Here is a 26,539-nt window from a genome sequence, read left to right on the forward strand (position 1 = left end):
TTCAACTATAAAGCATAGATTTATCTCTTATTGCTTCTTTTGTCTTCCAAAACACTATTTTGTTTGCACTCCTCAAATACTGGAAGGGAGGGGGTCATATAGAACAAGGCAACGAGTTGCTGTCTGCTACGCCATAGGTCTGGACTAGATCCAATGGGCTTACATTACAGGACAGTGGATTTTAGTTGCACGTTGGGAGGAACATACTGATGGCAGTTTGGAAATGAACCAGTTTTCTGGATGGGGTGATGGACTGTTCCTTGCTGAAGGTCTTTAAGAAGATCTTGGATAGCTGTGTGTTGAAATTATGGCCCTTGAACCGAACGGGATATAGGATCAGGATGAAAGCCATGGGACCCATGTACCCAGCAGGGTCTAAAAGGGTAGCATAGAGTCCAGGCGCAAATCTACAAGTCACATTGCGGTAACCATGCGCCACCAGATTCTCTGCATATCTGTGTGTGTTTCATAAGTAGGCAGTAGGCTTTCATGTGGGATTGATTAGCAAGGGAATACCAGGGTCAACAAATATAATGTGGAAAACAGCCCTGAGGAATTACAGATTTTGGACCCCAAGGTATGTACACGTGAACCTCTACAAAGAGCAGGTTTTCCAAGATTTCTCTTGTATGTTGCTGCTCCTTTTGGCAATGTGGATGATCTGGTTTAACTTGCCTTCAGGACTAGCAATCAAAACCAAAGGGGATTGTTTGAGAACGCAGAAGTCTTTCCATATACAGTGCCGGCTGATAATTTTCTGAACTTTGCTTGCAATCTTTTGTTTTGTTGAAACATTTAATAGATCGCACTTCTGCAAAAAAATAACAAAAAAACCAAACACCTGAAGTGGGATGCAAAGCATTCTAAGAAGCTTCAATAGGAGTATAGCATCTAGATCAAGGGAAGTAATAGTGCCACTGTATTCTGCTCTGGTCAGACCTCACCTGGAGTACTGTGTCCAGTTCTGGGCACCACAGTTCAAGAAGGACACTGACAAACTGGAACGTGTCCAGAGGAGGGCAACCAAAATGGTCAAAGGCCTGGAAACGATGCCTTATGAGGAACGGCTGAGGGAGCTGGGCATGTTTAGCCTGGAGAAGAGGAGGTTAAGGGGTGATATGATAGCCATGTTCAAATATATAAAAGGATGTCACATAGAGGAGGGAGAAAGGTTGTTTTCTGCTGCTGCAGAGAAGCGGACACGGAGCAATGGATCCAAACTACAAGAAAGAAGATTCCACCTAAACATTAGGAAGAACTTCCTGACAGTAAGAGCTGTTCGACAGTGGAATTTGCTGCCAGGGAGTGTGGTGGAGTCTCCGTCTTTGGAGGTCTTTAAGCAGAGGCTTGACAACCATATGTCAGGAGTGCTCTGATGGTGTTTCCTGCTTGGCAGGGGGTTGGACTCGATGGCCCTTGTGGTCACTTCCAACTCTATGATTCTATGATTCTATGATTCTAAGCACTAATGGTTTGTGTGTGATTTAAAATACAGGCCGTAAATCTTATTGGGCTCGTGGGCCTATTTGCAAAATGAAAACGCCATTGTGGCTACTGCCTACATGTTGCAGCCATGTACAATTACAATTAACCCTTTCCTCCCCAGATATGACACCCCCCCCCCCCCCCCGGAAATCACCACTCTCCTGCCACAATTAGGCTTGGGGAGAGTCCTATATAGTTGTACCTTGGAAGTTGAACGGAATCCGTTCCAAAATGCTTGCAAACCAAGGCATGGCTTCTGATTGGCTGCAGGAAGCTCCTGCGGGGGATGCTCGGGTTCCAAAGAACACTCGCAAACCGGAGAACTCACTTCTGGGTTTGCAGAATTCAAAATGTTTGAGTCGCAAGGCGTTCATCAACCAAGGTAAGACTGTACTGGTTCCAGGTGAGTGAGCATATTGTGGCAGGAGAGTGGTGATTTCCGGGGGGAGGGGGAGGGTCATATCTGGGGAGGAAAGGGTTAATTGTGATTCCCCCCCCCCCCAATTGTCCCTCTGTAGTTGTATTTGGGTTTAGGAAACTCTGTTATTTTGGTTCCAGTAGAAGGATGTTGTTGTGTTTTTTTGAAAAAAATTCTTATGGATACAGGCTAAAATTTCATCAGAATTAATGTCCGTAGAATTTGTGGTACACTATAAATTGTGTGCATGCTTACAGGCCCTGTAGCCTATAAAAGTACACATATTTTTGGAGCTCTTTGACAATTATGGATATGATATGTATTGAGAAGAGTTAAACAGTGTCCGGTTACACACCTGATGTGTTTGTGTGTGTTCTTTTAACTAGGAAAACTATGGTTTTGATAAGATTGAAATTCGAGATAACGGTGATGGGATCAAGGCAGCGGATGTTCCTGTTGCGGCAGTGAAACACTACACTTCAAAAATAAGCTCATCTGAGGACCTTGAAAACTTGGCAACATACGGTTTTCGTGGGGAAGCTTTAGGTTCAATTTGTAGCATGTCTGAGGTAAAAGCCTAACATAGTTTCCGGTGCTTATTTGTTTGTAAATTATTCTGGATCGGCCTGAGTGCCGATCTCAGGTAAGGCTCTGTTAGTTTCAAATATTCCATAGTAAAGGTAAAGGTACCCCTGCCCGTATGGGCCAGTCTTGACAGACTCTAGGGTTGTGCGCCCATCTCACTTAAGAGGCCGGGGGCCAGCGCTGTCCGGAGACACTTCCGGGTCACGTGGCCAGCGTGACAAGCTGCATCTGGCTAGCCAGCGCAGCACACGGAACGCCGTTTACCTTCCCGCTGGTAAGCGGTCCCTATTTATCTACTTGCACCCGGGGGTGCTTTCGAACTGCTAGGTTGGCAGGCGCTGGGACCGAGCAATGGGAGCGCACCCCGCCACGGGGATTCGAACCGCCGACCTTTCGATCGGCAAGCCCTAGGCGCTGAGGCTTTTACCCACAGCGCCACCCGTGTCCCTATTCCATAGTACTTTATCACATTTCTACATTTCACTCCGGGTACCATGTGTTGCCTTCAAACCTAAACTTCTGGATTCAATGTAGTAATTTAGAAGATGCTAACAAGGACACACCCATATACATACAACATCCGTCAACGGAACTCAACCTCCTTGCGCAAAACAAGGCGACAGACTTGCTCTTAAGATTTTCTTTGTCTTAAACGACCTCGGCCCAGTATACCTGAAGGAGCGTCTCCACCCCCATCGTTCATCCTGGACACTGAGGTCCAGCTCCGAGGGCCTTCTGGCGGTTCCCTCCACTGCGATAAGTGAGGTTACAGGGAACCAGACAGAGGGCCTTCTCAGTGGTGGCACCCGCCCTGTGGAACGCCCTCCCACCAGATGTCAAGGAACGCCCTCCCACCCCAATCGTTCCTCCCGGACACTGAGGTCCAGCGCCGAGGGCCTCCTGGTGGTTCCCTCGCTACGAGAAGCCAAGTTACAGGGAACCAGGCAGAGGGTCTTCTCGGTAGTGGCACCCTCCCTGTAGAACGCCCTCCCACCAGATGTCAAAGAGAACAACAACTACCAGACTTTTAGAAGACATCTGAAGGCAGCCCTGTTTAGGGAAGTTTTTAATGTTTAATGTTTTATCATGCTTTTAATATTCTTTTGGGAGCTGCCAGAGTGGCTGGGGAGGCCCAGCCAGATGGGCAGGGTATAAGTAATTTATTATTATTATTATTATTATTATTATTATTATTATTATTATTATTGATAAAGTATCACAGATTAGTACACGGTGTGTGCACAAAGGATGCTAAAGAAGGAGAGGAGGCGGCAAGGAAATGGGTATGGTGTTTTATGTGGAAGGAAGAGTGAGGAGGATGGAGGAGGACGGAAAAGGGGCAAAGAGGATAATGTGTGCATGTAAAAGTGTGCTGCACAAAAGCAGAGAGAATATGACTGGGACTGCGGTGATATATCAGTGTATTGTCCAAAACTGGTTTGAAGTCCATATTGTGATGCCAGTTTCGTAATTTTTGACCTGGCAATATATCGTGAATTGTGATTCTTGCATAACACACACACACAATGTGAGAAAAGGCTTCTCTCGATTCCTGCAGCCCCCATTAACTTTAATGGCTCAGCTCTCCCCTTCTGCCTCACACAAGAGGCAGCGAATCACAAGAGCAGGTGCCAGCAAAAATCACAATGCGGGAAAAACCGCGAGACCAGCCAATGCTCCGTCCTTATTGCAGACATAGTGATATATCGGTATATTGCGACGTTTGGTTGGCGAGGTTGAAAACCAGATCTTGCCCAGCCCTAGATAAGACACGGAAATAGGGGGTGATCAATGTGCAAGGGAGAGTTGAGGAAAACTGAGGAGGAGGGTAGAGGAAAAAGGAGTGAAGGTGAAAATGGGGCGGGGGGAAGAGGGAATAGGAGGCATGGGATTGGGTTCAAAGATAAAAGGGTCTGTGGAAGAGGAGGTGGGGGGCGACCTCACAGCTACACAGAAGGTGAGAAGGGTGCTGAGCAGCTGCAATGTGTGGGGGGAGAAGGAGGTGGAGGATACAGGAAGCTACCCATAAAAGTGGTTTGGGTGCAAGGAGGGTTGCACAGAAAGGGGGGGGAGCACATGGGTATTGGCGTGACGGCGAAAACAGGTTCACAGTGGGGCTGCAAAATGGAAGAGAGAAATCGCTTTGGGATTGGCAGGGGACAAGCGAGCTGAGTCGTCGTATGGGGTAGCCAAGGGGAAGCTCCAGGCGATTAATATGTGGGAAGATGGCAGCAGGGATTGGCCAGCAGGAGAGCAGCCTCTACTAAATGATTTTGGAAGCTTCCGTTTGACGCCAGCACCTTCCGCTTCTAGGTCCTGATTACAACCAAGACCGCTTCTGACGATTTCAGCACCCAGTACCTGTTGGATAGAAGCGGTCACGTGACTTCTCAAAAGCCGTCTCATCTCGGACAAGGTAGGGCCGTTAACAGGATTTATGGGGAGGAATTCAGTATCGTACTCTTTGGACCATTCCATCTGCAGGAGAAAACAGTCCCTTTGCCAGAGAAAACAGTCCCTTTGCTCTCCTCCCATCGCGGGCTGGGCGGGGGTTTGGGGGGGAGGTGATGGGGGAGGGAGCTATGTTGCCCTAGTGGGGAGCCCTTGGGCTGGCTTCCACTTGCACTGGGTTAATTGAACCCAGGCCATTTTCAATACCGTATTGGCCTTGAATATAAGCTGCACTTTTTACCCCCAAATTCCAACCGTGAAAAGTGCAGCTTAAATTCGCGACCTTACCAAAATTGGCTTTTACGACATCGCTGCTGAAACAGACATACGGTAAAACGGAACAAAAGAATGTTTTGTTGCCGATTTGCGAGCTTGAGACTGTTGTGCAGTTAATTCTAATGTCCTTCATCGCTTTCAATTGCGGGTCCTCTCTAGTACCCGTAGGATTTTCTTCTACGTTTGCCATTTACGGGTGTGAGTGCCTGTGGAATTTTAAGGGAGTGGCTTATATTTGGGTATTGTCTCTCCCCACCCCCCTTGAATTTTAAAAGTGCGGTTTATTTATGGGTGCAGCTTATATTCAGGCCAATACGGTATTTGAAGGGGTCTTCTCTTCTAAACCGCTCATGGACCTCCTCTCCCCATATAATAATGGTAATAGTAGTAGTAGTATCAGTAGTAGTAACAACAACAGCATTTGTATGCCGCCCATCTGACTGGGCCTATCCGAACTCTGATATCATCTTCTGAGGCCCTTCTTCACATGCCTCCTCCATGAGAGGTCTGGAGGGTGGCAACACGAGAACAGGCCTTTTCTGCAGTGGCTCCCCGTCTGTGAAATGCTCTCCTCAGGGAAGTTCGCCTGACGCCTTCATTATACACCTTTAGGCAGAAACGTTCCTCTTTCACCAGGCCTTTGGCTGATTGACATCCAATGCCCTTTTAAAATGTGATGGGGAGGGGGGATATTAGGTTCTTCTTTTTTATTATTTTCATTATGTCTTTTGTATTTTTATACAGTGGTACCTCAGGTTAAGAACTCATTATTTTTCATGTTAACGGCAAGCAACAATAATATGGAAAACTCCGTGACACGACTAAACTATTCAGAATGTAAAACAGATCTTATTAAGGAGATTATATGCCCATTTGAGCCCACAGAGCTCGGGGACAGGAGAGATAAACGTTGCTCAAATTTGCTGAACCAAAAGGAAATACAATTAGTATAGTAACTGATCTTGACTTGAATTTACATGTGCCCTTGTGCATGTCAAACATCTCATGCAAAAATGCCCCCCCCCCCATTCAATTTCTGTACAAGTTTCACTTACACATCTTGGGACCCAAAACCTTATAATATATTTTACAAACCCCTATAAAAGTCAAATATAGATGAAAGTTGGCATCCCAACACCATGGCATAACCAAATGTTAAGTGCAATATCTAGGAACAGAGTGGCATAACATCTACAAAATCCGTGATTAAATAGAATAATGTGCAATTATTTTAGAGTTTGGAAGATTTAACCCCCCCCCCTTTAATATATAAAAAAGGATATAAAAATGTCCTCATTTTCCAAAGCAGCAAACAACTTGCCGATTTTTAAAACTGCTGTATCAGGTGAAAATCTTTCAGGGAGGGGGGATAACATTTGCAATGCTAGCACAACACCCCAAAACATGATGCTATATAAGTGACTTTACAGTTGAGGTGCAAGCAGATATGACTGCACAAGTGTTTTATGATCAGAGCGATAACATATTTACAAGCAAAATGGGGGAGACACTATCATATTTAACAAGAAGATTCTTAAGATTTAACTGCTCTGATTTCTGTTTAGGCGACTCTCCACGCACCATGATTAAATTCCAGCATGGTACTCTATTTTACGAAGTACACGCCGTACCAGCATAAAAGTCCTACCCTTTATAGATGCAACGTATAAAGTTACATTTAGGATTGCACCATGGTGAGGTTTTCATTTGTTAAAAAGGTGACTCTACCAGCAACTAGCAATAAAATCAAAGTGGTGTGCCACCAAAACACATCTATTTAGATGTAGATAATGTAGTAGAAACACGTTACATCTTTAGAGTATAATCCTGCCAGTTTTTTTACTATTATTATTATTATTAAACAATCATAGGAAATGAAATGATTGATGAGTGATTGCTATTATGGGAATACATCTTATTAACTGAGATGCACCTAGCTTACCCTAGGTAAAGGTAAAGGGACTCCTGACCGTTAGGTCCAGTTGCGAATGACTCTGGGGTTGCGGCACTCATCTCAATTTACTGGCCAAGGGAGCCGGCATACAGCTTCCGGGTCATGTGGCCAGCATGACTAAGCCGCTTCTGGCGAACCAGAGCAGCGCACGGAAACACTGTTTACCTTCCCGCTGGAGCGGTTCCTATTTATCTACTTGCACTGGCGTGCTTTCGAACTGCTAGGTTGGCAGGAGCAGGGACCGAGCAACGGGAGCTCACCCCGTCGCAGGGATTCGAACCGCCGACCTTCCGATTGGCAAGCCCTAGGCTCAGTGGTTTAGACCACAGCGCCACCCGCGTCCCACTTACGCCCACTCGCTTACCCTACTTAAGCCCAATTCTCAGTTTTTAAAATACGGTTTCACTCCTGTGCTTAAGCTGCACCGACTGAGGAGCTATGGGATATGGCAGAAGGCCCTCACGCCAGTGCCTTCTCTGCCAATGAAATCATAGATACTGTACAATGCTACAACTACATGAGATATACAAGCATAAACTTATGGCAGCTAAACTGGCACAGCTCCACCAGCATGACAGCCATGCCAGATTGGAGACATATTTATAATTATGATTATGATTATTAAAATTTGCAAACTGCCCTAGACCTGCAGGTCTCACGGTGGTTCACAAGATAGAATCGCAGTGCAGTGGTACCTCAGGTTACAGACGCTTCAGGTTACAGATTCTGCTAGTACCTCGGGTTAAGAATTTTGCTTCAGGATGAGAACCGAAATTGTTCTCTGGCGGCGCAGTGGCAACGGGAGGCCCCATTAGCTAAAGTGGTACCTCAGGTTAAGAACAGTTTCAGGTTGAGAACGGAGCTCCAGAACGAATTAAGTTCTTAACCCGAGGTACCACTGTACTAATATGGGTACCAGTGGGAGGGAAATAGCATACATTGATAGAGCCATGAGCACTTGGACATCTTTGGCTTACGTCATATATCAAGTTAATCTTACTCTGTGGTTTCCCCCCCTTTCTCCTTCTGGCAGGTACAACTGTAACTGTTCTGAAGCTGTTCAAGAATCTGCCTGTGAGAAAGCAGTTTTACTCAACAGATAAAAAGCGTAAGGAAGAAATTAAAAAAATCCAGAAACTTCTGATGGCATACGGCATCATAAAACCAGAACTGAGGATCACATTTACACACAACAAGGTAACAAACGCATTGTCTTCAAAATGACTAAGATGGCTGCACTATTACGGTTGTATTTTTCAAACCTGGAGTTCTCCAAAGTTTAGATAACGTCAGATTTCCGTGGCCCAAATCCAAAGAAAGTTAAATTAGGCACCTTAGGATTTCAGCAGAGCTTGAGCACAGCAAGGTTTCCCATTTGGGCACCTATTGCCTCCATTTTGAGATGGTGGCTTGCAATACTGGCCAGAATAAAGGGGGGAAAGGCTATTTCATTGGCTCTCTGGAGATGCAGCTGCCTTTGGTCTCTAGCACTACCCGTTTGGTCAGGCTTTGGCAAATCTGGGTTCTTGCTGGGCTGCTGTCAACTCAAGAGTTTCCCCAACCTGTCGTGTTTCTTCATGCTAGCATACCATTACAGTGGTGCCCCGCAAGACGAATGCCTCGCAAGACGAAAAACTCGCTAGACGAAAGGGTTTTCCGTTTTTTGAGTCGTTCCGCAAGACGAATTTCCCTATGGGCTTGCTTCGCAAGACGAAACATCTTGCGAGTTCTTGCGAGTTTGTTTCCTTTTTCTTAAAGCCGCTAAGCCTTTAATAGCCACTAAGCCGTTAATAGCCGCTAAGCCGCTAATAGTCGCTAAGCCGCTAATAGCCGTGCTTTGTAAGACAAAAAAACCGCAAGACGAAGAGACTCGCGGAATGGATTAATTTCGTCTTGCGAGGCACCACTGTACCAGGAATTTGCCTCTGCTCCTCTTCCCTTGATATATTTTTATTAACCAAAATTTATATTCTGCTTGTTTTTTTTGAAAAACAAAACACCTGTAAGCAGCTGAAAATGATGCCCTGCTCATACACTGCTGCTGTCCTTAACTTTCTGCAAATCTGTGCAAAGCACTTCTTAGACTTGGTACCATTTTTAAAAGGGGATTGAGATTGTGGTGTGTTTTCAGAAGGGGATATTTCTGAATAGGTAGAGGTGCCCTACCTGTAGTCCATGACCATCATCTTTCCGGGCTTTGGTGAAGTTTTAAATAATCTTATTCTCGAACGGTAAAAGTTACCCACAACTCTCCTTGGATCTGTCTTGCGTTTGGAGGAAAGAACCCTCCTGGACATAACTGCACTGTTATTTCCAAGACGAGAGTGACATCTAACGGTCAAGCTGAATTTGTCAAAGCAACTTGATGATGTTTGGGTTATTCCTTCAGAGAAGCTGAGTTCAGCTGGCTTAAACGGGTTCTGTTATCTCTTCTGTCAAGGTCATGCTGAAAGTAGGGCCAGAAAGAGCCAGGGCTTCTCTTTCTCTTTCTGTCTCTCTTTCCTTCTGGTGTGGGGTTCTGTACATAGTTTGCATAGTGTTAAGGTTTAAACTTATTATAAGTTATTGTAAGCTTAAGTCTGCTGCAACTGGATTTCTTATGGACAGTGCCAATCCTGAAATGTATTGGATTTGTGACCATTCTGCTCATTTGCCTTCAGTAGCAGCAAAGCTCTGCTAGATGAAATACAATTGCCTTCGGTCTATTTTGGGGGGAATCCCGCAATGTATTTTAAGTTTTTACTATATGTCGGAGTTCTGCTCTGGATCGAAATTGAGTAGAATTTCATGTCAGATAAATCACGATGTTGCAAACCAGATATCGCCCAGTTCTAGCAGCGGGGCTGCCCCCATGCTTTACAAATGAGTTCTCCCCGAAGCACAGCAGTGCCAATGGGTGGCAGTCACAGCAGGTGGTGGGTTGTGTGGTTTTGTTTTTTAATTGGCTAGCAGGGCCTGGTGGTGCACAGCAAGCTGGTAGCAAAAGTACAGATTGCTACATCACTCCTTTGCCATTTCTGTTCTGACTGTAGAGGCCACGGGGCTTCACTTTCTCTGCAGCCAGTGTGGATTTATGTTCTTCTATGTTCTTTTTAGGGACGCGGGTGGCGCTGTGGGTTAAACCACAGAGCCTAGGGCTTGCCAATCAGAAGTTCGGCGGTTAGAAACCCCGCGACGGGCTGAGCTCCCGTTGCTCGGTCCCTGCTCCTGCCAACCTAGCAGTTTGAAAGCACATCAAAGTGCAAGTAGATAAATAGGTACCACTCTGGCAGGAAGGTAAACGGCGTTTCCGTGCGCTGCTCTGGTTCGCCAGAAGCGGCTTCGTCATGCTGGCCACATGACCCAGAAGCTGTACACCGGCTCCCTCGGCCAATAAAGCGAGATGAGCGCCACAACCCCAGAGTCGGCCACGACTGGACTTAATGGTCAGGGGTCCCTTTACCTTTACCTATGTTCTTTTTATTTAATTTTATTTTTAAAAAACATTTATAAACCGCTTAATATTTTTTAAAAATCTCTTAAGCGGTTATACGAGCTGCTATAATTGTGTAAAAGTAGATGCCTGCATTGAATTCCTCGTTGCCCATGGGGACCAGGTAAGTAGTTAAATTCAAGACGACTCTTATTTTTTTCCACTCTTGTTTGATTTCTGTATGAATAAATCGGAGTTATTTATAATAAGAAATCCTATCTGTGGGGGGAAGACTTTGTACATGTTTATTGAGAGCCAAGGGGTCTTTTAAGACAGAGTACAACTACTCACAATTGTTTGGGGATTTTTCTGTAGTGTTGACTCACCCCAAGTGATTTCTTTGGGGGGGGGGGGTCACAGCTTGTGAAAATCACCACTTGTTCATTTACTTTGGTCGCTTTGCGCTTGCTCTTATTGAATTTGTTTGACTCACCTGCGTAGTTGTGTAATGTCATCCGATTTGTGAACAATGGTAATTAATTGTGGACAAAGAGAAAATATTTCAGGGAAGTTTTTAATATGTGACATTTTAGTGTATCTTTCATCTTTGTTGGAAGCCGCCCAGAGTGGCTGGGGAAATCCATCCAGATGGGCGGGGTACAAATAATAAATTATTATTATTATTATTATTATTATTATTTATCCGTATTGAAAGGGTGGGAATGTGTCTACACCAGTGGGGGAAAGCAATTGAAGTGAACGCTATTGGAATAAGGTGAATATTTTCCCAGTTGAGACATTTTAGGGAAATGGCTTAACAAAAATGTCCACGTTCACCATTTCAGCTCAGAAATTTAAACCAGGGAGTATCAGATACAGTCATAACCTTCATGATAATCTTGCAGAATCGCATCCTTCTCAAATGTTGAGAATAAAACAAGCGATCTATAACAATCCTCGTCCAAATATATTTATAATGAGGGAAAGCCTATGCAAATCAAGAACCAGTAAGAAGGAATGTTTTCAAACAGCGATTTGCAGCAAAGTACTAAAGCTCAAAATGTTTCCCCAGGTCAAGAGATTCTGTAACAGGGCCTAAGCAAAAAGCCACATAATATGAATTCAGCTCTCTGTAGTGAGAATTGCATTTCTAAGTGTTAAATTGGAACTTTTGACAGGGCAGCTGTTAGTATTCAAAGCATTGCCCTTGAGACTTTTCAGCACTAGAGGGCAATCATTAGCTACAGCGTGAGTGGGAGCAAGGCAAAAACAAATCACTAGAATCCATTGGCCTCTTCATTAGTCAGTATATATACCGTATTTTTCGCACCATAGGGCGCACCTGACCTTAGGGCGCAGAGGGGGAAATCAAGGAAAAAAATATGACCCCCCCCCCCCAAGCTCTGGGAGCAGCGGACAGGCTGCAGGCAGCCTGTGCGCTTCTCCCAGACCTTCACCCTGCTTTTGCGGGAGGTGGGGGAATTCCCCTACCTCCCACGAAAGCCCACAGTTTGGGGACAAGGGGACAGAAGCGTGCAGCCTGCGCGCTTCTCCCAGACCTTCTCCCTGCTTTTGCGGGAGGTGGGGAAATTCCCCCACCTCCCGCAGAAGCCAGCAGAAGCCGTGCGCTCGTTAAAGGGTGCGTGGCTCCTGTGGGCTTTTCTACGAGGTAGGAGAAGGGACTGATGCGGCCAGTCAGTCCCTTCTCACTCCTGGGGAAAAGCCTGCAAGAGCGCACGGAGCTTGTGTGCGGCTCTTGGGGGCTTTTCCCGCCTGCCTCCCCCCCCTGCATTCGCTCCATAAAACGCACACACATTTTCCCTTGCTTTTTAGGAGGGAAAAAGTGCGTCCTATAGAGCGAAAAATATGGTATATAGAGAGAGAGAGAGACAGGTGTGCTGCCTAAAAGCCTATCCTGAAGACCAAGGAATCTATAATAATAATAATAATAATAATAATAATAATAATAATAATAATAATAATAATAATTTATTATTTGTACCCCGCCCATCTGGCTGGGTTTCCCCAGCCACTCTGGGCGGCTTCCAACAAAGATAAAAAATACACTAAAATGTCACATATTAAAAACTTCCCTGAACAGGGCTGCCTTCAGATGTCTTCTGAATGTCAGGTAGTTGTTTATCGCTTTGACATCTGATGGGAGGGCGTTCCACAGGACGGGCGCCACTACCGAGAAGGCCCTCTGCCTGGTTCCCTGTAACTTGACCTCTCGTAGTGAGGGAACCGCCAGAAGGCCCTCGGAGCTGGACCTCAGTGTCCGGGCAGAACGATGGGGGTGGAGACGCTCCTTCAGATATACTGGACCAAGGCTGTTTAGGGCTTTAAAGGTCAGCACCAACACTTTGAATTGTGCTCGGAAACTTACTGGGAGCCAATGTAGGTCTTTCAAGACCGGTGTTATATGGTCTCGGCGGCCGCACCCAGTCACCAGTCTAACTGCCGCATTCTGGATTAGTTGTAGTTTCCGGGTCACCTTCAAAGGTAGCCCCACGTAGAGCGCATTGCAGTAGTCCAAGCGGGAGATAACCAGAGCATGTACCACTCTGGTGAGACAGTCCGCAGGCAGATAGGGTCTCAGCCTACGTACCAGATGGAGCTGGTAAACAGCTGCCCTGGATACAGATTTGACCTGTGCCTCCATGGACAGCTGTGAGTCCAAAATGACTCCCAGGCTGCGTACCTGGTCCTTCAGGGGCACAGTTACCCCATTCAGGACCAGGGAATCCTCCACACCTGCCCGCCTCCTGTCCCCCAAAAACAGTACTTCTGTCTTGTCGGGATTCAACCTCAATCTGTTAGCCGCCATCCATCCTCCAACCGCCTCCAGGCACTCACACAGGACCTTCACCGCCTTCACTGGTTCTGATTTAAAAGAGAGGTAGAGCTGGGTATCATCCGCATACTGATGAACACCCAGCCCAAACCTCCTGATGATCTCTCCCAGTGGCTGCATGTAAATGTTGAAAAGCATGGGGGAGAGGACAGAGCCCTGAGGCACCCCACAAGTGAGGGCCCAGGGGTCTGAACACTCATCCCCCACCACCACTTTCTGAACACGGCCCAGGAGGAAGGAGCGGAACCACTGTATGACAGTGCCCCCAGCTCCCAGCCCCTCAAGACGGTTCAGAAGGATGTTATGGTCGATGGTATCAAACGCCGCTGAGAGATCCAGCAGAACTAGGAAACAGCTCTCACCTTTGTCCCTAGCCCGCCGGAGATCATCAACCAGTGCGACCAAGGCAGTTTCAGTCCCATGATGAGGCCTGAATCCCGACTGGAAGGGATCCAAATGGTCCGCTTCTTCCAGGCGTGCCTGGAGTTGTTCAGCAACCACTCGCTCAATCACCTTGCCCAAGAATGGAAGATTTGAGACTGGGCGATAATTGGCCATCGTGGCCGCATCTAAAGATGGTTTTTTAAGAAGCGGTTTAATAACCGCCTCTTTCAGCGGGTCTGGGAAGGCTCCCTCACGGAGGGAAGCATTCACCACCCCACGAAGCCCATCGCCCAGTCCTTCCCGGCTAGCTTTTATAAGCCAGGATGGGCAAGGATCCAGGAGGCAGGTGGTTGGCTTCACTCGTCCAAGCAGCCTGTCCACATCCTCGGAGGTAACAGGTTGGAATTGATCCCAGACAACTTGACTAGACAGGACTCTAGCACTCTCCCGCCCTGGCTCTGCTCCCACGGTGGAGTCTACTTCTTCCCAAATCTGAGCGATTTTATCTGCAAAAAACTTTGCAAAATCATTGCAGGAGATCGTGTGGCCCATACTGGGCCCAGATGTCGCAGGTGGTTCCGCTAAATTGTGAACCACCTGAAAAAGTCTCCTGCTGCTGTTTTCTGCAGATGCAATAGAGGCGGCGAAGAAGGTCTTCTTCGCCGTCGCTATCGCCACTTGGTAGGCTCGACGTTGAGCTCTAACCTGTGTCCGGTCAGATTCGGAATGGGTTATCCGCCACCGGCGCTCTAGCCGTCTCAACGATTGTTTCATTGCCCTCAGATCCGTGGAGAACCACGGGGCTCTCCGGGCTCCATGCAATCGGAGAGGGCGCTTTGGAGCCAAACAGTCAATAGCCCTGGTTAACTCCACATTCCAGCGGGCCACCAGGGAATCGGCTGAAAGGCCATCAACATGGGATAAAGCATCCCCTACCACTCTCTGGAAACCATTTGGATCCATTAAGTGGCGGGGGCGGACCATCCGAATTGGTCCCACCTCCCTGCAGAGGGGATGGGTCGCAGAGAAGTCCAGTTGCACCAGGAAGTGATCTGACCATGGCACTTCTTTCGTTTCGCTTTTACTTAGTGTCAGATCACCAACATCCATAGAGGTAAACACCAGGTCCAAGGCATGTCCGCGGCTATGGGTTGGGCCAGACTTATTCAGGGACAGCCCCATGGAGGCCATGCTTTCCACGAAGTCCCGAGCAGCCCCTTGTAAGGTCGTGTCGGCATGGATGTTAAAATCCCCTAGGACAACCAAGCTAGGTGTCTCCAGGAGGACATCCGCCACGACCTGAAGCAGCTCGGGCAGGGAATCCTTGGTGCAGCGGGGAGGTCGGTACACCAGTAGGAATCCTGTACTGCCCCTATTGCCCAACTTCCAGAACATGCACTCGGAAAACTGGGTCTTCCCAATAGGACGCCTGGTGCAAACTAATGACTTCCTAAAAATCACTGCAACCCCCCCTCCCCGCCCACATGACCTGGGTTGCTGTGCGTAAGAGAAACCTGGTGGACAAGCAGCGGCAAGGACAGGCCCATCTGCTTCATCCAACCAAGTCTCTGTCACACATGCCAGGTCAAGTCCTCCATCCATGATCAAGTCATGGATGGCAGTGGTCTTATGAATCATTGACCTGGCATTGCACAGCAGCACCTTCAGGTCATGTGGGTATCCCTTGCTGATTCTAGTATCCATCCGGTCAGGACCAGACCCGGAGGCAGGGATAGTCCTCAGACAACGACTAAACCTGCCTCCTCTGTAATGACATGGTCTGGTCTTAGCGTAACTCCTCCTCCTACCCTCCTACCCATATAAAGGTTGATAGGGTGCTATTGAGAGAATCAGCAGGTGCACAGACCTCGATCTCTGGATTCTCATGTTTAAAACCAGTCTCATTTTTCATATACTTTGGTTGTTGAATGCCTTGCGACTCGAACATGTGGGCTCCTAAATTCCGCAAACCCAGAAGTAAGTGTTCCGGTTTGCGAACTTTTGGGGGAAGCTGAACATCCGACGTGGCTTACGTGGCTTCCAGTTGAGTGCAGGACACTCCTGCAGCCAATCAGAAGCCGCGCCTTGGTTTCTGAACGTTTTCGGAAGTCAAACGGACTTCTGGAACGGATTCTGTTCAAGAACCAAGGTACGACTGTATAAGGAAGTTTTGTGTGCAGTGAATAATTCCGTTGTGGGCCACAGGAGCTGTGATGGATACAGAAAAATGCCACTAGCAGTAAGCTCAAATTCCAGGCAAGAATAAGTGATTATGTTGAGCAGCCTTTGTGTATTGATTATTGATTGGCTTTATCTATTATTATTATTATTATTATTATTATTATTATTATTATTATTAAAGATTTTCTTGTTTTACAAAAGTGTTTGCAATGTCTCTCTCGTATTTATTTTTTTCCATGTAACATTTTTACAAATCAGTTTCATTTGTTGAGACATTGGGAAGAAAAGGGGGAAAGAGGTGGAAGGAGGGGAAAGATGGGTGGGGTTGGGGTCTGGCGACGGTGTTACTATTTTACTTACTATATGTAGGGTTTGGTGTCAGCGTTGCTTGTGCAGGTTCTTTGTTGTTCGCTTGTGTTCCTTTGGTGGTGAGAGAGGTTGGGGTTGGCTTAGGGTGTGGCTGTTCATTTGTGGTTGGCTGTGGTGGTCTTTGTTTTCAGGTGTGCATGGGGTGGGTGGGTGTTTTGGATCAGGTTAGCCTTATTGATTTGTATGCTGTTGGTGGGTTTTTGTCATTGTCTTGTTGTGCTGTGTATGTGATAAAGGGGTATTGATTGGCTTTATGTGTTGTGTCTTGTCCATGATTGTGACAGAAGAGTCCCGTGAGCTCGGGGAGGCAGCTTCTAAAAACAAAAGAGCAGGAAGAAATGGCTTATGAGATAAATTATGAGATGAAGCAGGTAGCATAAAGTATTTTCAGGTAATGGGTACTTTAATAGCTAACTGAGGTGGTAGCGTGGTAGAAACCTTTAGCCCAGGAGTTGGCAACGTGCGGCCCATGGGCCGGATGCGGCCCACGAAGACTGTTTTACCGGCCCACGAGCCGCCCCCAAACTGAGCTGCTTGCTTGGCGAGTCCTCTGCGGCACCGGAAATGGCGTCTGCGCACGTGCAGATACTGGAATTCGCGTCGGTGCATGTCCAGACGCAGGTGCAATTTTTGGCATCCGGGCATGTGCAGAAGCGATTTCCGGCGTCTGGACATGCGCAAACGCCATTTCTGGCATCGCGCTTCTCCAGTCTGGCCCACGGACAATCTCCGTGGGAGTGATCCAGCCCATGGCCGGTAAACCTTGCCGACCCCTGCTTTAGCCCCAAAACGTAGTGATTGTGTGAAGAAAATTAAGAAATTCGCTTGTTGAAGCGTTATGGGTCGAACTGAGAGAAGCGTGAGGGAATCCTTCCTTAAACAGTGAGGCGCCCCACAAAAACCTTGTGGGTTTTGAAGAATGAGGTCTCTCTGGAATGGCATGGGGGAATTGGAATAATTTGGGGGGTTGCTTTGTGTGACCAAAAGTGCCTTTCTGCTCTGCTCAAACACCACGCCTTTAGACCCATCCCTATAACTACTGTGAAAATTTACCACAGCTCTTTTAAAAGGATTTCCCACCCCCATCCTGCGGTCAAAGATATTCTGGTGAAGATTCTGATGAAGATTCTGGTGAGATTTTTGGGTGTCTCATCATACAGTGGCATTTGAGCTCAATGCAAATAAGTAGGTGCAGTGCTTTTCCCCCCTTAAAAAAATCTTTAGGGGTACTCTCATTTTCCTACTCATATTGAAATACTGCCCTTCAATGAGGCCAAACTTAGATTCAGAAAATGTTTAGGGGTATGCGTCCCCCTGCGTTCCTCCCAGGAAAAAAAGCACCGAGTAGGTGTATTTTATAACACGCTGAAAATAACGAAAAGAAAATTAAAAAACCTCTTGGTTCTTTTCAACCCCGCTGCTCATTTTCTGTTTTTGCCAAACAGTATCAGTCAAATTACCTCTTTCATTTCTTGACATTTGATTGCCACGTACTGAAAGAACAGTCTGTTTTGTTTACGTGTTCAATGAAGACTTTATATTTTTGCACAATCAATCGGTGTTGCCACATGCTGACATTTTATTTATTTATTTCCAGACCAAAGTGGATATATAGGCTTAGCAGTCTACTTGGAAGTTTCCTGGTCGCTGCCCTTTACAAATTTAGGGTGATTTTTTTGTTTTGTTTTGGTTTAAAATGTTTTGTTTGCATTAGCAGTAAATAATGGCTTGCTTAACAGATCAACCCTTGACGGGACTATTGCTATTTTGACAACTTGGATTAGCTTGTGCCTCATGTGTTTATGAAGGTTTATCCTGCCAAGACATTCTTTGAATGCTGATAATGTTGATACTCCTGCCAGTATGGTTATGTTAGAAAGAGGTATTTTCCCTCTTTCGTCACCATGTTCCTTGAAAGCCAACTGAATATTGAGGTGGCCACAGGGAGATAATTTACTGAAGTATTTGTTAGTTAGTTTTTGGTGTTTTTTTAAAAAAAATCGATGTTCTCGTGGACAACAAAAAGTTGATAATATTGGGTGTTTAAAACGCAAGAATTAAAGAATGTTAAAAAAGAAATTAGCTTGCCATATTCTAGATACCTGGAAGCGACTAATTTCACCCTATAAAAGAATGCTGCACCTTGAAATCTGAGCTCTCTCATTGGTTGTTGATAAAGATAGTTTCAAATTCTTTGCTATTTAAAATCTTAGGAATAATTTATGCACATATACTATATGTACTTCCGTACTATATTAGCTATGTAGGCATTTTATTTGAATGAGTTCTAATGTGTTTTTTTTATGTATCTTGTGACCGTTGGAAGTAACTTCCGTCAGTCCATCTCAAATCTTCTGTCTGCAGAATTCTTTAATCTGCTGTAAGAAAATATTATATATTGCACACACAGCACAAACTCTAATTGATAATTCCATTCCAGCTATTTGTAACACTTCAGAAATAGCACTGAAAATAATACGAGATTGTGTTGCTACCTAGGAAGCGCTAACAGTTGTAGAGGCAACTTGGAGAGTGATAATGAGTTGTCGCCTGTGCCAACCTGCTCACATTTTGCTGTAAAACATCTTCGGGAAATAAATTAGACCACTTGGTAGCTGGAAAGTTTGAACTCCTGTTGCCTGTGTTTACCAGGTGTAAGGTAAAAGGTAAAGGACCCCTGGACAGTTAAGTCCAGTCAAAGGTGACTGTGGGGTTGCGGCGCTCATCTTGCTTTCAGGCAGAGGGAGCTGGCGTTTGTCCACAGACAGCTTTCCAGGTCATGTGGCCAACATGACTAAACTGCTACTGGCGCAACGGGACACCGTGACGGAAACCAGAGCGCACGGAAACGCCATTTACCTTGCCGCCGGAGCGGTACCTATTTATCTACAGTGGTACCTCTGGTTAAGAACTTAATTCGTTCTGGAGGTCCGTTCTTAACTTGAAGCACCACTTTAGCTAATGGGGTCTCCCGCTGCCGCACAATTTCTGTTCTCATCCTGAAGCAAAGTTCTTAACCCGAGTAACTATTTCTGAGTTAGCGGAATCTGTAACCTGAAGCGTCTGTAACCCGAGGTACCACTGTACTTGCACTTTGACGTGCTTTTGAACTGCTAGGTTGGCAGGAGCTGGGACAGAGCCAACGGGAGCTCACCCTGTTGCGGGGATTCGAACCGCCAACCTTCCAATCGGCAAGCCCAAGAGGCTTAGTGGTTTAGACCACAGCGCCACCCACATCCTACCTGGTGTATGGGGTGTTAGGGGAAGGGTAGTACCTCTGGTGGGGGACATGTCATGCTCCTTCTGGGATAGTTTGTCCTCCTGTGGTCCCCACCCTGCCCTCAGCTCTCACCTGTGGCTCCTAGAAGCTGTGAGCATGTGATAGTAGCCACATCCTGGGAAACAGCTTTGACTGGCTGCCTACACCAGGTGAGGTTAGCCGATGAGTGTCAAACCCTCAGTGAGTTAGGGACTTACCCTGCATGGGAAGATAGGCTTCAGCGGATTGAGTGTATGAGATTGGTGGAGCCTTATATGTTTCCTTCCAGCAACTCCTGCCGCCAAGCTGGTGCCAAACATATCGCTCTGCTTTCCTTTGGATCGACATCAGCGAGGCGAGGCCTTGTCGTGTGGGGAGGCCAGGACCTCCATACAAACTGCCCAGGCTTGCGCCTCACAGAGGTCCCTTTGGTGCTGTTTGACTTCACCCCTGGAGGTGCACTCCATTTTTATCTTAAGGCAACTTAAGTGCAAGGAACTGACTTTGAAGAGGTGGAGAGAACAAGGAAGGGCCTGTTTGTATGATTCACTGGCCCTGTAAGCAAGTGACCAGAGGAGCCTGCTGAGCTGAAGGCCAGAAACAAACATGTCTACCTGAGGAGTAAAGGTAAAGGGACCCCTGACCATTAGGTCCAGTCGTGGTCGACTCTGGGGTTGCGGCGCTCATCTCGCTTTATAGGCCGAGGGAGCCGGCGTACAGCTTCCAGGTCATGTGGTCAGCGTGACTAAGCCACTTCTGGCGAAACCAGAGCAGTGCACGGAAACGCCATTTACCTTCCCACCGGAGTGGTACCTATTTATCTACTTGCACTTTGACGTGCTTTCAAACTGCTAGGTTGGCAGGAGCAGGGACCGAGCAACAGGAGCTCATCTCGTCACAGGGATTTGAACCGCTGACCTTCTGATCGGCAAGTCCTAGGCTCTGTGGTTTAACCCACAGCGCCACCCACGTCCCTGAGGAATAGTTTGTGCTACTATGGCAGATTGGGAAAATGCCTCCATAATGGCCGCACCCTGGCAGCTGCATATACAGCCTCCTCCTACATTCGTGCAATAGTTCATCCACGTAGCATCTCTGTGGGCGTCTTCTGGTTGCATTCTTGGTGAAACCTCTGGCTAGCGTGAAGAGGCCTAGCTTAGCAACCTTGCTGAAGCTAAGCCGCCCTGGATCTGCTCAGTCACCTGGCTAGGGAACTGCTTGGAGGCCACATGTGTGCTGCCTTGGCTTCGATGGCAGAAGGGCGGTGGGATAAAGAACAGGTAAAAACAGTACAAGTGTTGGCTTTCAAAGACTGAACAGCTATATATCTAGCAGCTTTTGTTGGTTGATAGTTGGTTTGACAAAAACAGGATACTTTCACTGCATTGTGGTTATTGAGGACCGTGAAAGTCGCAATTCCCTTCAACTTCATGCTCAATAGGACTTCCAGTTGTTTCATTCTTTCTTTCTTTTAGCATTATTCTTTTTATTTATTTAGATTGTTTCTTAGGAGAGCCGAGGTGGAGAAATTAGGTGCTCTGGAACATCTGCCTCTCTGTGTGGCTTCTTTTAACTCTGTCATTTCTCGTATTAGCATGTTCCGATCTTTTCGACCTTTTCACTCCCCTCTCTTGAGTTTGTGAAGAAAGGAGGCGATCATTTCTTGATGCCCGGGAGTGGCTCATTTCCCCCATAGCAGGGGAGCAGACTGTTTTCAGTCAATGTTTCTGCCTTGGAACTTGCTCTGCAAAGGTCCCTTCCAAGGCAGTATGAATGGAGGGAAATGTTTTGCGTAAGAAAAAAAGACCCGTGCATACCCATGTGAAAAAGGAGAAAGGGAGCATGTTTAATAGAACCAGAAAAGAACTTATTGATTGGTTAGTAAATGTGCGAGAGATGGACACCTGTCTACTAGGAAATGACTGAGACCAACTCATCTTACTCTCCCAGCTGTTCAATATTCGATGTAACAACTCCCCCCACCCCCACCCAAAAAACAGGTTGAATTTGAAGTGCTGACCTAAAGGTGGAATGTTTTGTATCATGTTACCAATTCCTTGAGTCATCTAGTTTCTCATCCATTGCATTTTTCAAATGACAGCACATCATTTATAGCAGAAATGTTGTATCAGCTGCTCGCATATATAGTATGCGGTACCTGTTGAAATTCTTGTCTTCAGGTCTTATAGGTCATAGTCAGACATTACGGGCAGGGACTGCGTAGATTGGAGTCCTCTGAGTGTGTTTTGCAATTTTTCGAAAGGGAGCGGACTCGCTTTCCATCGATGTCCAGGAGAATTGGAGGGAGCTGCAGAAACGTCCAATGACGCCTTCGTTTTACTCCTTGCTTGCCTTGCAGTGTCACTGCTGGACACAAAGATATGTCCTCCATTGCTCCCCCAGAAAACAAAACAGTTGCTCTCGAAATGGTTGAGGCAAAGCTCAGTTGCTGTGCTGGCTGCCCATTTTAAAAACCCAATCAGTATGCATGACATGAGTGCTTCTTTCCCCTTTGTGCAGGAAAATGCAAGCAGCAAACTATCCTGCCCCTCTGCATTTTTCCTGTTCTTTCTGATTTTACTGGATCCTATTCTGAAGGAGCCCAAATTGTTTCTCCCTCCCACAGATGCACACCATGTATAGGCTAATGTGAATCCGCACACATCTCTTGCCTGTTTTCAGCTATAGAGTTATTTGGGGACATTCAGGAAATGTTTTAAAAAAGACAAATGGACCAGGGCAGTATTTCCTTGGACACAAGCGGCACTTAGGGTAGAACCCAAAGCATCTAAGTGGGTTGGGTTCAGACATTCACCATTTGGACTTTCAGCTTGGGCCAGATTGTTCTTTTTCTCTGGCAATTCCACTAAAAGTAGTAGAATCATAAAGGGGCCACAAGGCTCATCTATTCCAAACTCCCTGCAGTGCCGGGAATATTTTGCTCAATGTGGGGCTCGAACCCACAACCCTGAAATTAAAAGAGTCTCATGCTGTGCCGGCTGAGCTAATAATAATAATAATAATAATAATAATAATAATAATAATAATACAGTGGTACCTCGGGTTACATACACTTCAGGTTACATACGCTTCAGGTTACAGACTCCACTATCCCAGAAATACTGCTTCAGGTTAAGAACTTTGCTTCAGGATGAGAACAGAAATTGTGCTCTGGCAGCAGCAGGAGGCCCCATTAGCTAAAGTGGTGCTTCAGGTTAAGAACAGTTTCAGGTTAAGTACGCACCTCCGGAACGAATTAAGTACTTAACCCGAGGTACCATTGTAATAAAATCTTCTTCATCTTATCAGAAGAATGAAACCTGACACCTAACAATACAACCTGCTTTTGAACTGTATGATCTTCAGTGGCAGATACATAATAATTGGCAGAAATTGCGGGTCATCTTATACACGGAAAGCAGAGGTGTGACGGGCAATTGGTGGCATCAGGAGGTTTGCAGCAGTGATTGGTCGTGTGATTTGTTGCTGTGGCAAGGCCTGCTGGCGATTGGCTGTGATTGCGTCAAGTGGGCAGGCGGTCTTTTGGCTGCGAGTGTGCAGACGATTGGTGGTCGCAGCGATCTCCCCCCGCCCCCCCCCCAAAGCTCTGGACAATCTCCTCCCAAAAAAAGCTCAACAACTTTGGGCAACAACTTTGCTGACCCACAAAATAAGGGTCATCTTATACATGTGGGCGTGTTATACACGAAAAAAATACGGTATATGCACATGTCTGTAAAGGAGAAAATAGCGGTGGGTGGGGAGCCAAAACACCATAAAGTGCAACACTTTCTGTCACACTTCTTTGCAGATTTGAGATGCTTGCATAGAGTTGTCAGACTGTGTCTCTTGCATTTCATGACTTGTTTACAATTCCCTGCTGTAAGCCCATAGGTGCATTATTTAATATATTATCTGCTAACTAAGCAAAACTCTTTGTGCATCCGAGGGCTGGTGGTGGTCATTAGTCCATGAAAACTAATGCCACCGAAAGACTGTTAGTCTTTTAAGATGCCGCAAGATGCTTCACTGTTCAAAATAAGAAATGTCTTTAGCTAACTCAAACAAGCGGACTTGTGGAGGGAAACCTTTTTCGTGTCGTGTTCTTCAATCTCTTTCATACGCAGTGGAACAAGGGACTCATAGTTTCCGTGCTAAGATTTGTATGGTTGGGGTTTTTTTTTTGCTAAACTTCGCTAGAGGGAAGAGCTCGCTGTCTGGAGGCTCAGTACTCTCCCAACACTTCATTTTCAGATTTTTGGCAGTCCCTTTCAGTAGCTAGCTACCCTGCCAAAGGCTTCTCCGTCACCTGCTCCCCCCGAATACCTCCCCCTTTGAGAGGAAAGGTTTAGATGAGCAAGGAGAAATTTGAGTATGACAATGTTGACAGAATTCGCTCTGAAGACTGACAGTGGGGAAATCTAATAGAAAACAGATCTTCCCGAGGCCTGCAAGAGAGTGCGGGTGATGCTGAGAAGGTGTCCATAAAGAATAAAATGTGGCTCACCTGATCAGTATTGCACTCTTCAGTGAGCTGGGATTTATAATTGAGCACCATTCAGGTAAACAACAAATAGTTTTTTTTTTAAAAAAGCAACCACTGCTTGTAAATTGAGGGTGCAGAATTCCTTATCTCTGGAATTTACAAGTACTTGCAGTGCTTCTGTAGGACCAGGCAAACTCCTGATGGAGGTATTATTTTTCACCCGGCATTAGCTTTCAGTACTACACATGGCTGCATCTGCTTGTAGCTTTTTAACACAGGATTCTAAAGTTAGGCTCTTTAAAACAGGGGAGGCCATCTGGCAAGCCCGTAGGCCAGATCCTGGGCCCTGAAACGGCCTACCTTGGCTAGAAACGGTGGTCCCCTGTCCCCCCCACGTAAATGTGTGAAGGTATTTTTACACTGGAACTCCTTGCAGGCTGAGGGTTCAGCGTTCATACAGATTTTTGCATTTGCATAATGGGCCTACAGGACGAAGTAAGCTGTACAAATAAAAGTCTCTGCAAACGCGCGTTCGTCTTCTGTGGAACCACTCGCGGGACAATGATCTATGTGGAGATAGAATGACTGCCGAAATTATTCCCTTAAGGGAGAGGCAACAGTTGATCTTCCATGTTTGTGTTCAGTAGTAGCATACATATCCTAAAACAAATTGGTTTTACTTGAACAAGTATAGAATTCAATGAGGTAAAAGGTAAAGGACCCCTGGACGGTTAAGTGGAGTCAAAGGCGACAATGGGGTTGCGGTGCTCATCTCGCTTTCAGGTTGAGGGAGCCGACGTTTGTCCACAGAGAACTTTCTGGGTCATGTGGCCAGCATGACTGAACCGCTTCTGGCACAACGGAACACAATGATGGAAACCAGAGCGCACGGAAACGCCGTTTACCTTCCTGCCACAGTGGTACCTATTTATCTACTTGCACTGGCTAGCCTTCAAACTGCAGGAGCTGGCACAGAGCTCACTCCCTCACTGGGTTTCAAACTGATGACCTTCCAATTGGCACGCCCAAGTGGCTCAGTGGTTTAGACTACAGCACCACCCACTCCCGGAGAATACCATGAATTGTGACATGATTAAGGGGAAGACACATTTTACACAATAAGCGAACGAGCTGTACTTTCTCTTCTTACACTTCCAAGGTTTCTTCAGATATGCAGAGTAATTCATCTCCCCTCTGGAGAAAAGTATGAACACATGATGCAATTTTCTATGCACTAGCGTGCTGTTTACCTGGGATAGATTTACTGCATGGGAAAAGCTAGATTTTTCTGTCTGGGGAGAAAACTAGCAAATTAATTAGGCCTAGCAGGAGATATTAACACATCCTCTTCTAAAATTGTTTTCTCAATGCATAGGACATTGCGCTTGTTTAGTAGTACCTTGGTTTACAACCATAATCCATTCCAGAGGTCCGTTTGTAAACCAAAACAGCTTGTAACCCGAGACGCGCTTTCACCAATGGGTCCTCGTAATCCAAAAAAATGGGTTGTAATCCAAAAAAAGGTTGCAAACCGGGACATGCACTTCCGGGTTTGACGTGTTTATAATCCAAAATGTATGCAAACCAAGACGTAAACAAACCAAGATACCACTGTACTGCTAACCATGGTTTAGCAGCTAAACGTTAGCACTACATAGACAAGACTCGGGGGGCCTAGACAAAGTGTTCTTGTACACAATCCCTTCCCTCTGCTGTCTGTGAAGATTACTTTCAGTTTCAAGGGCACCTTGTTTGTTGTGTACAAACCAAGAATCCTGGTTTCAAACAAACAATAGTAGAGCCAGCTCTATAACCTGTGATTCGTAACTTGGGTTTAGTAACTAAACATGGTTCATTTTAAATCAGGATTCTTAGTTAACCCACTATTAAACCATGATTCTTTGAAACTGGAGGTAATTTTGGCAGAAGGTCTTTCTCATTTATATAGGAAGAAGAAGGGGGAGGAAGAACATGCAACCCTGATGCTTCCTGTCTCACTGAGGGTTGTCCACTAAACCATGGCTTAGTGCTACTTGAGACCCGGCCATTGCCACAGATCACAACTCAGTTTTCGTTGCCTATCAAGTGTTTGTTTGCATAGAACAGATGAACCAGTTTCCTACAGAATCTTAACCGGTTCATCTATTCTATGCAAACAAACACTTGATAGGCAACGAAAACTGAGTTGTGCAAGTAATATAAAGAAACGAGAATAGATTCTATTCTTTCATTCAGTACTGAACAGTTAGCATTGCCTCAATGGCCTGGTATGCACCTATCACTAAGCCAAACTCTGACTTATTGTGAACAAGCAAGTGTGCTGGTGCACATGGAGAAAATTGCAGCTGTTTTGCTCCTTACCTGCTCTTGGTACTGCCATGCAACCATGAGCTAAGCCATGGTTTGCCTTAGTGTTGTGTCCAAA

The 26,539-nt window shown here is 46.1% G+C and overlaps 1 protein-coding gene across 4 annotated transcripts in view; it reads left to right on the forward strand.

The window, feature by feature from the left end:
• Positions 1–26,539, forward strand: part of PMS1 (PMS1 homolog 1, mismatch repair system component) — a 53,913-nt gene that overhangs the window by 8,663 nt on the left and 18,711 nt on the right. For all 4 annotated transcript variants that reach the window (XM_028750408.2, XM_028750399.2, XM_077917282.1 and 1 more), the window contains 3 exons: positions 2,290–2,472; positions 4,802–4,904; positions 8,203–8,366. In XM_028750408.2, coding sequence (XP_028606241.2) covers positions 2,290–2,472; positions 4,802–4,904; positions 8,203–8,366 — 450 coding nt within the window. The remainder of the gene's footprint in view (positions 1–2,289; positions 2,473–4,801; positions 4,905–8,202; positions 8,367–26,539) is intronic.

The sequence above is a fragment of the Podarcis muralis genome, chromosome 1 (assembly GCF_964188315.1).
Source record: "Podarcis muralis chromosome 1, rPodMur119.hap1.1, whole genome shotgun sequence".
Taxonomy (NCBI): Eukaryota; Metazoa; Chordata; class Lepidosauria; order Squamata; family Lacertidae; genus Podarcis; species Podarcis muralis.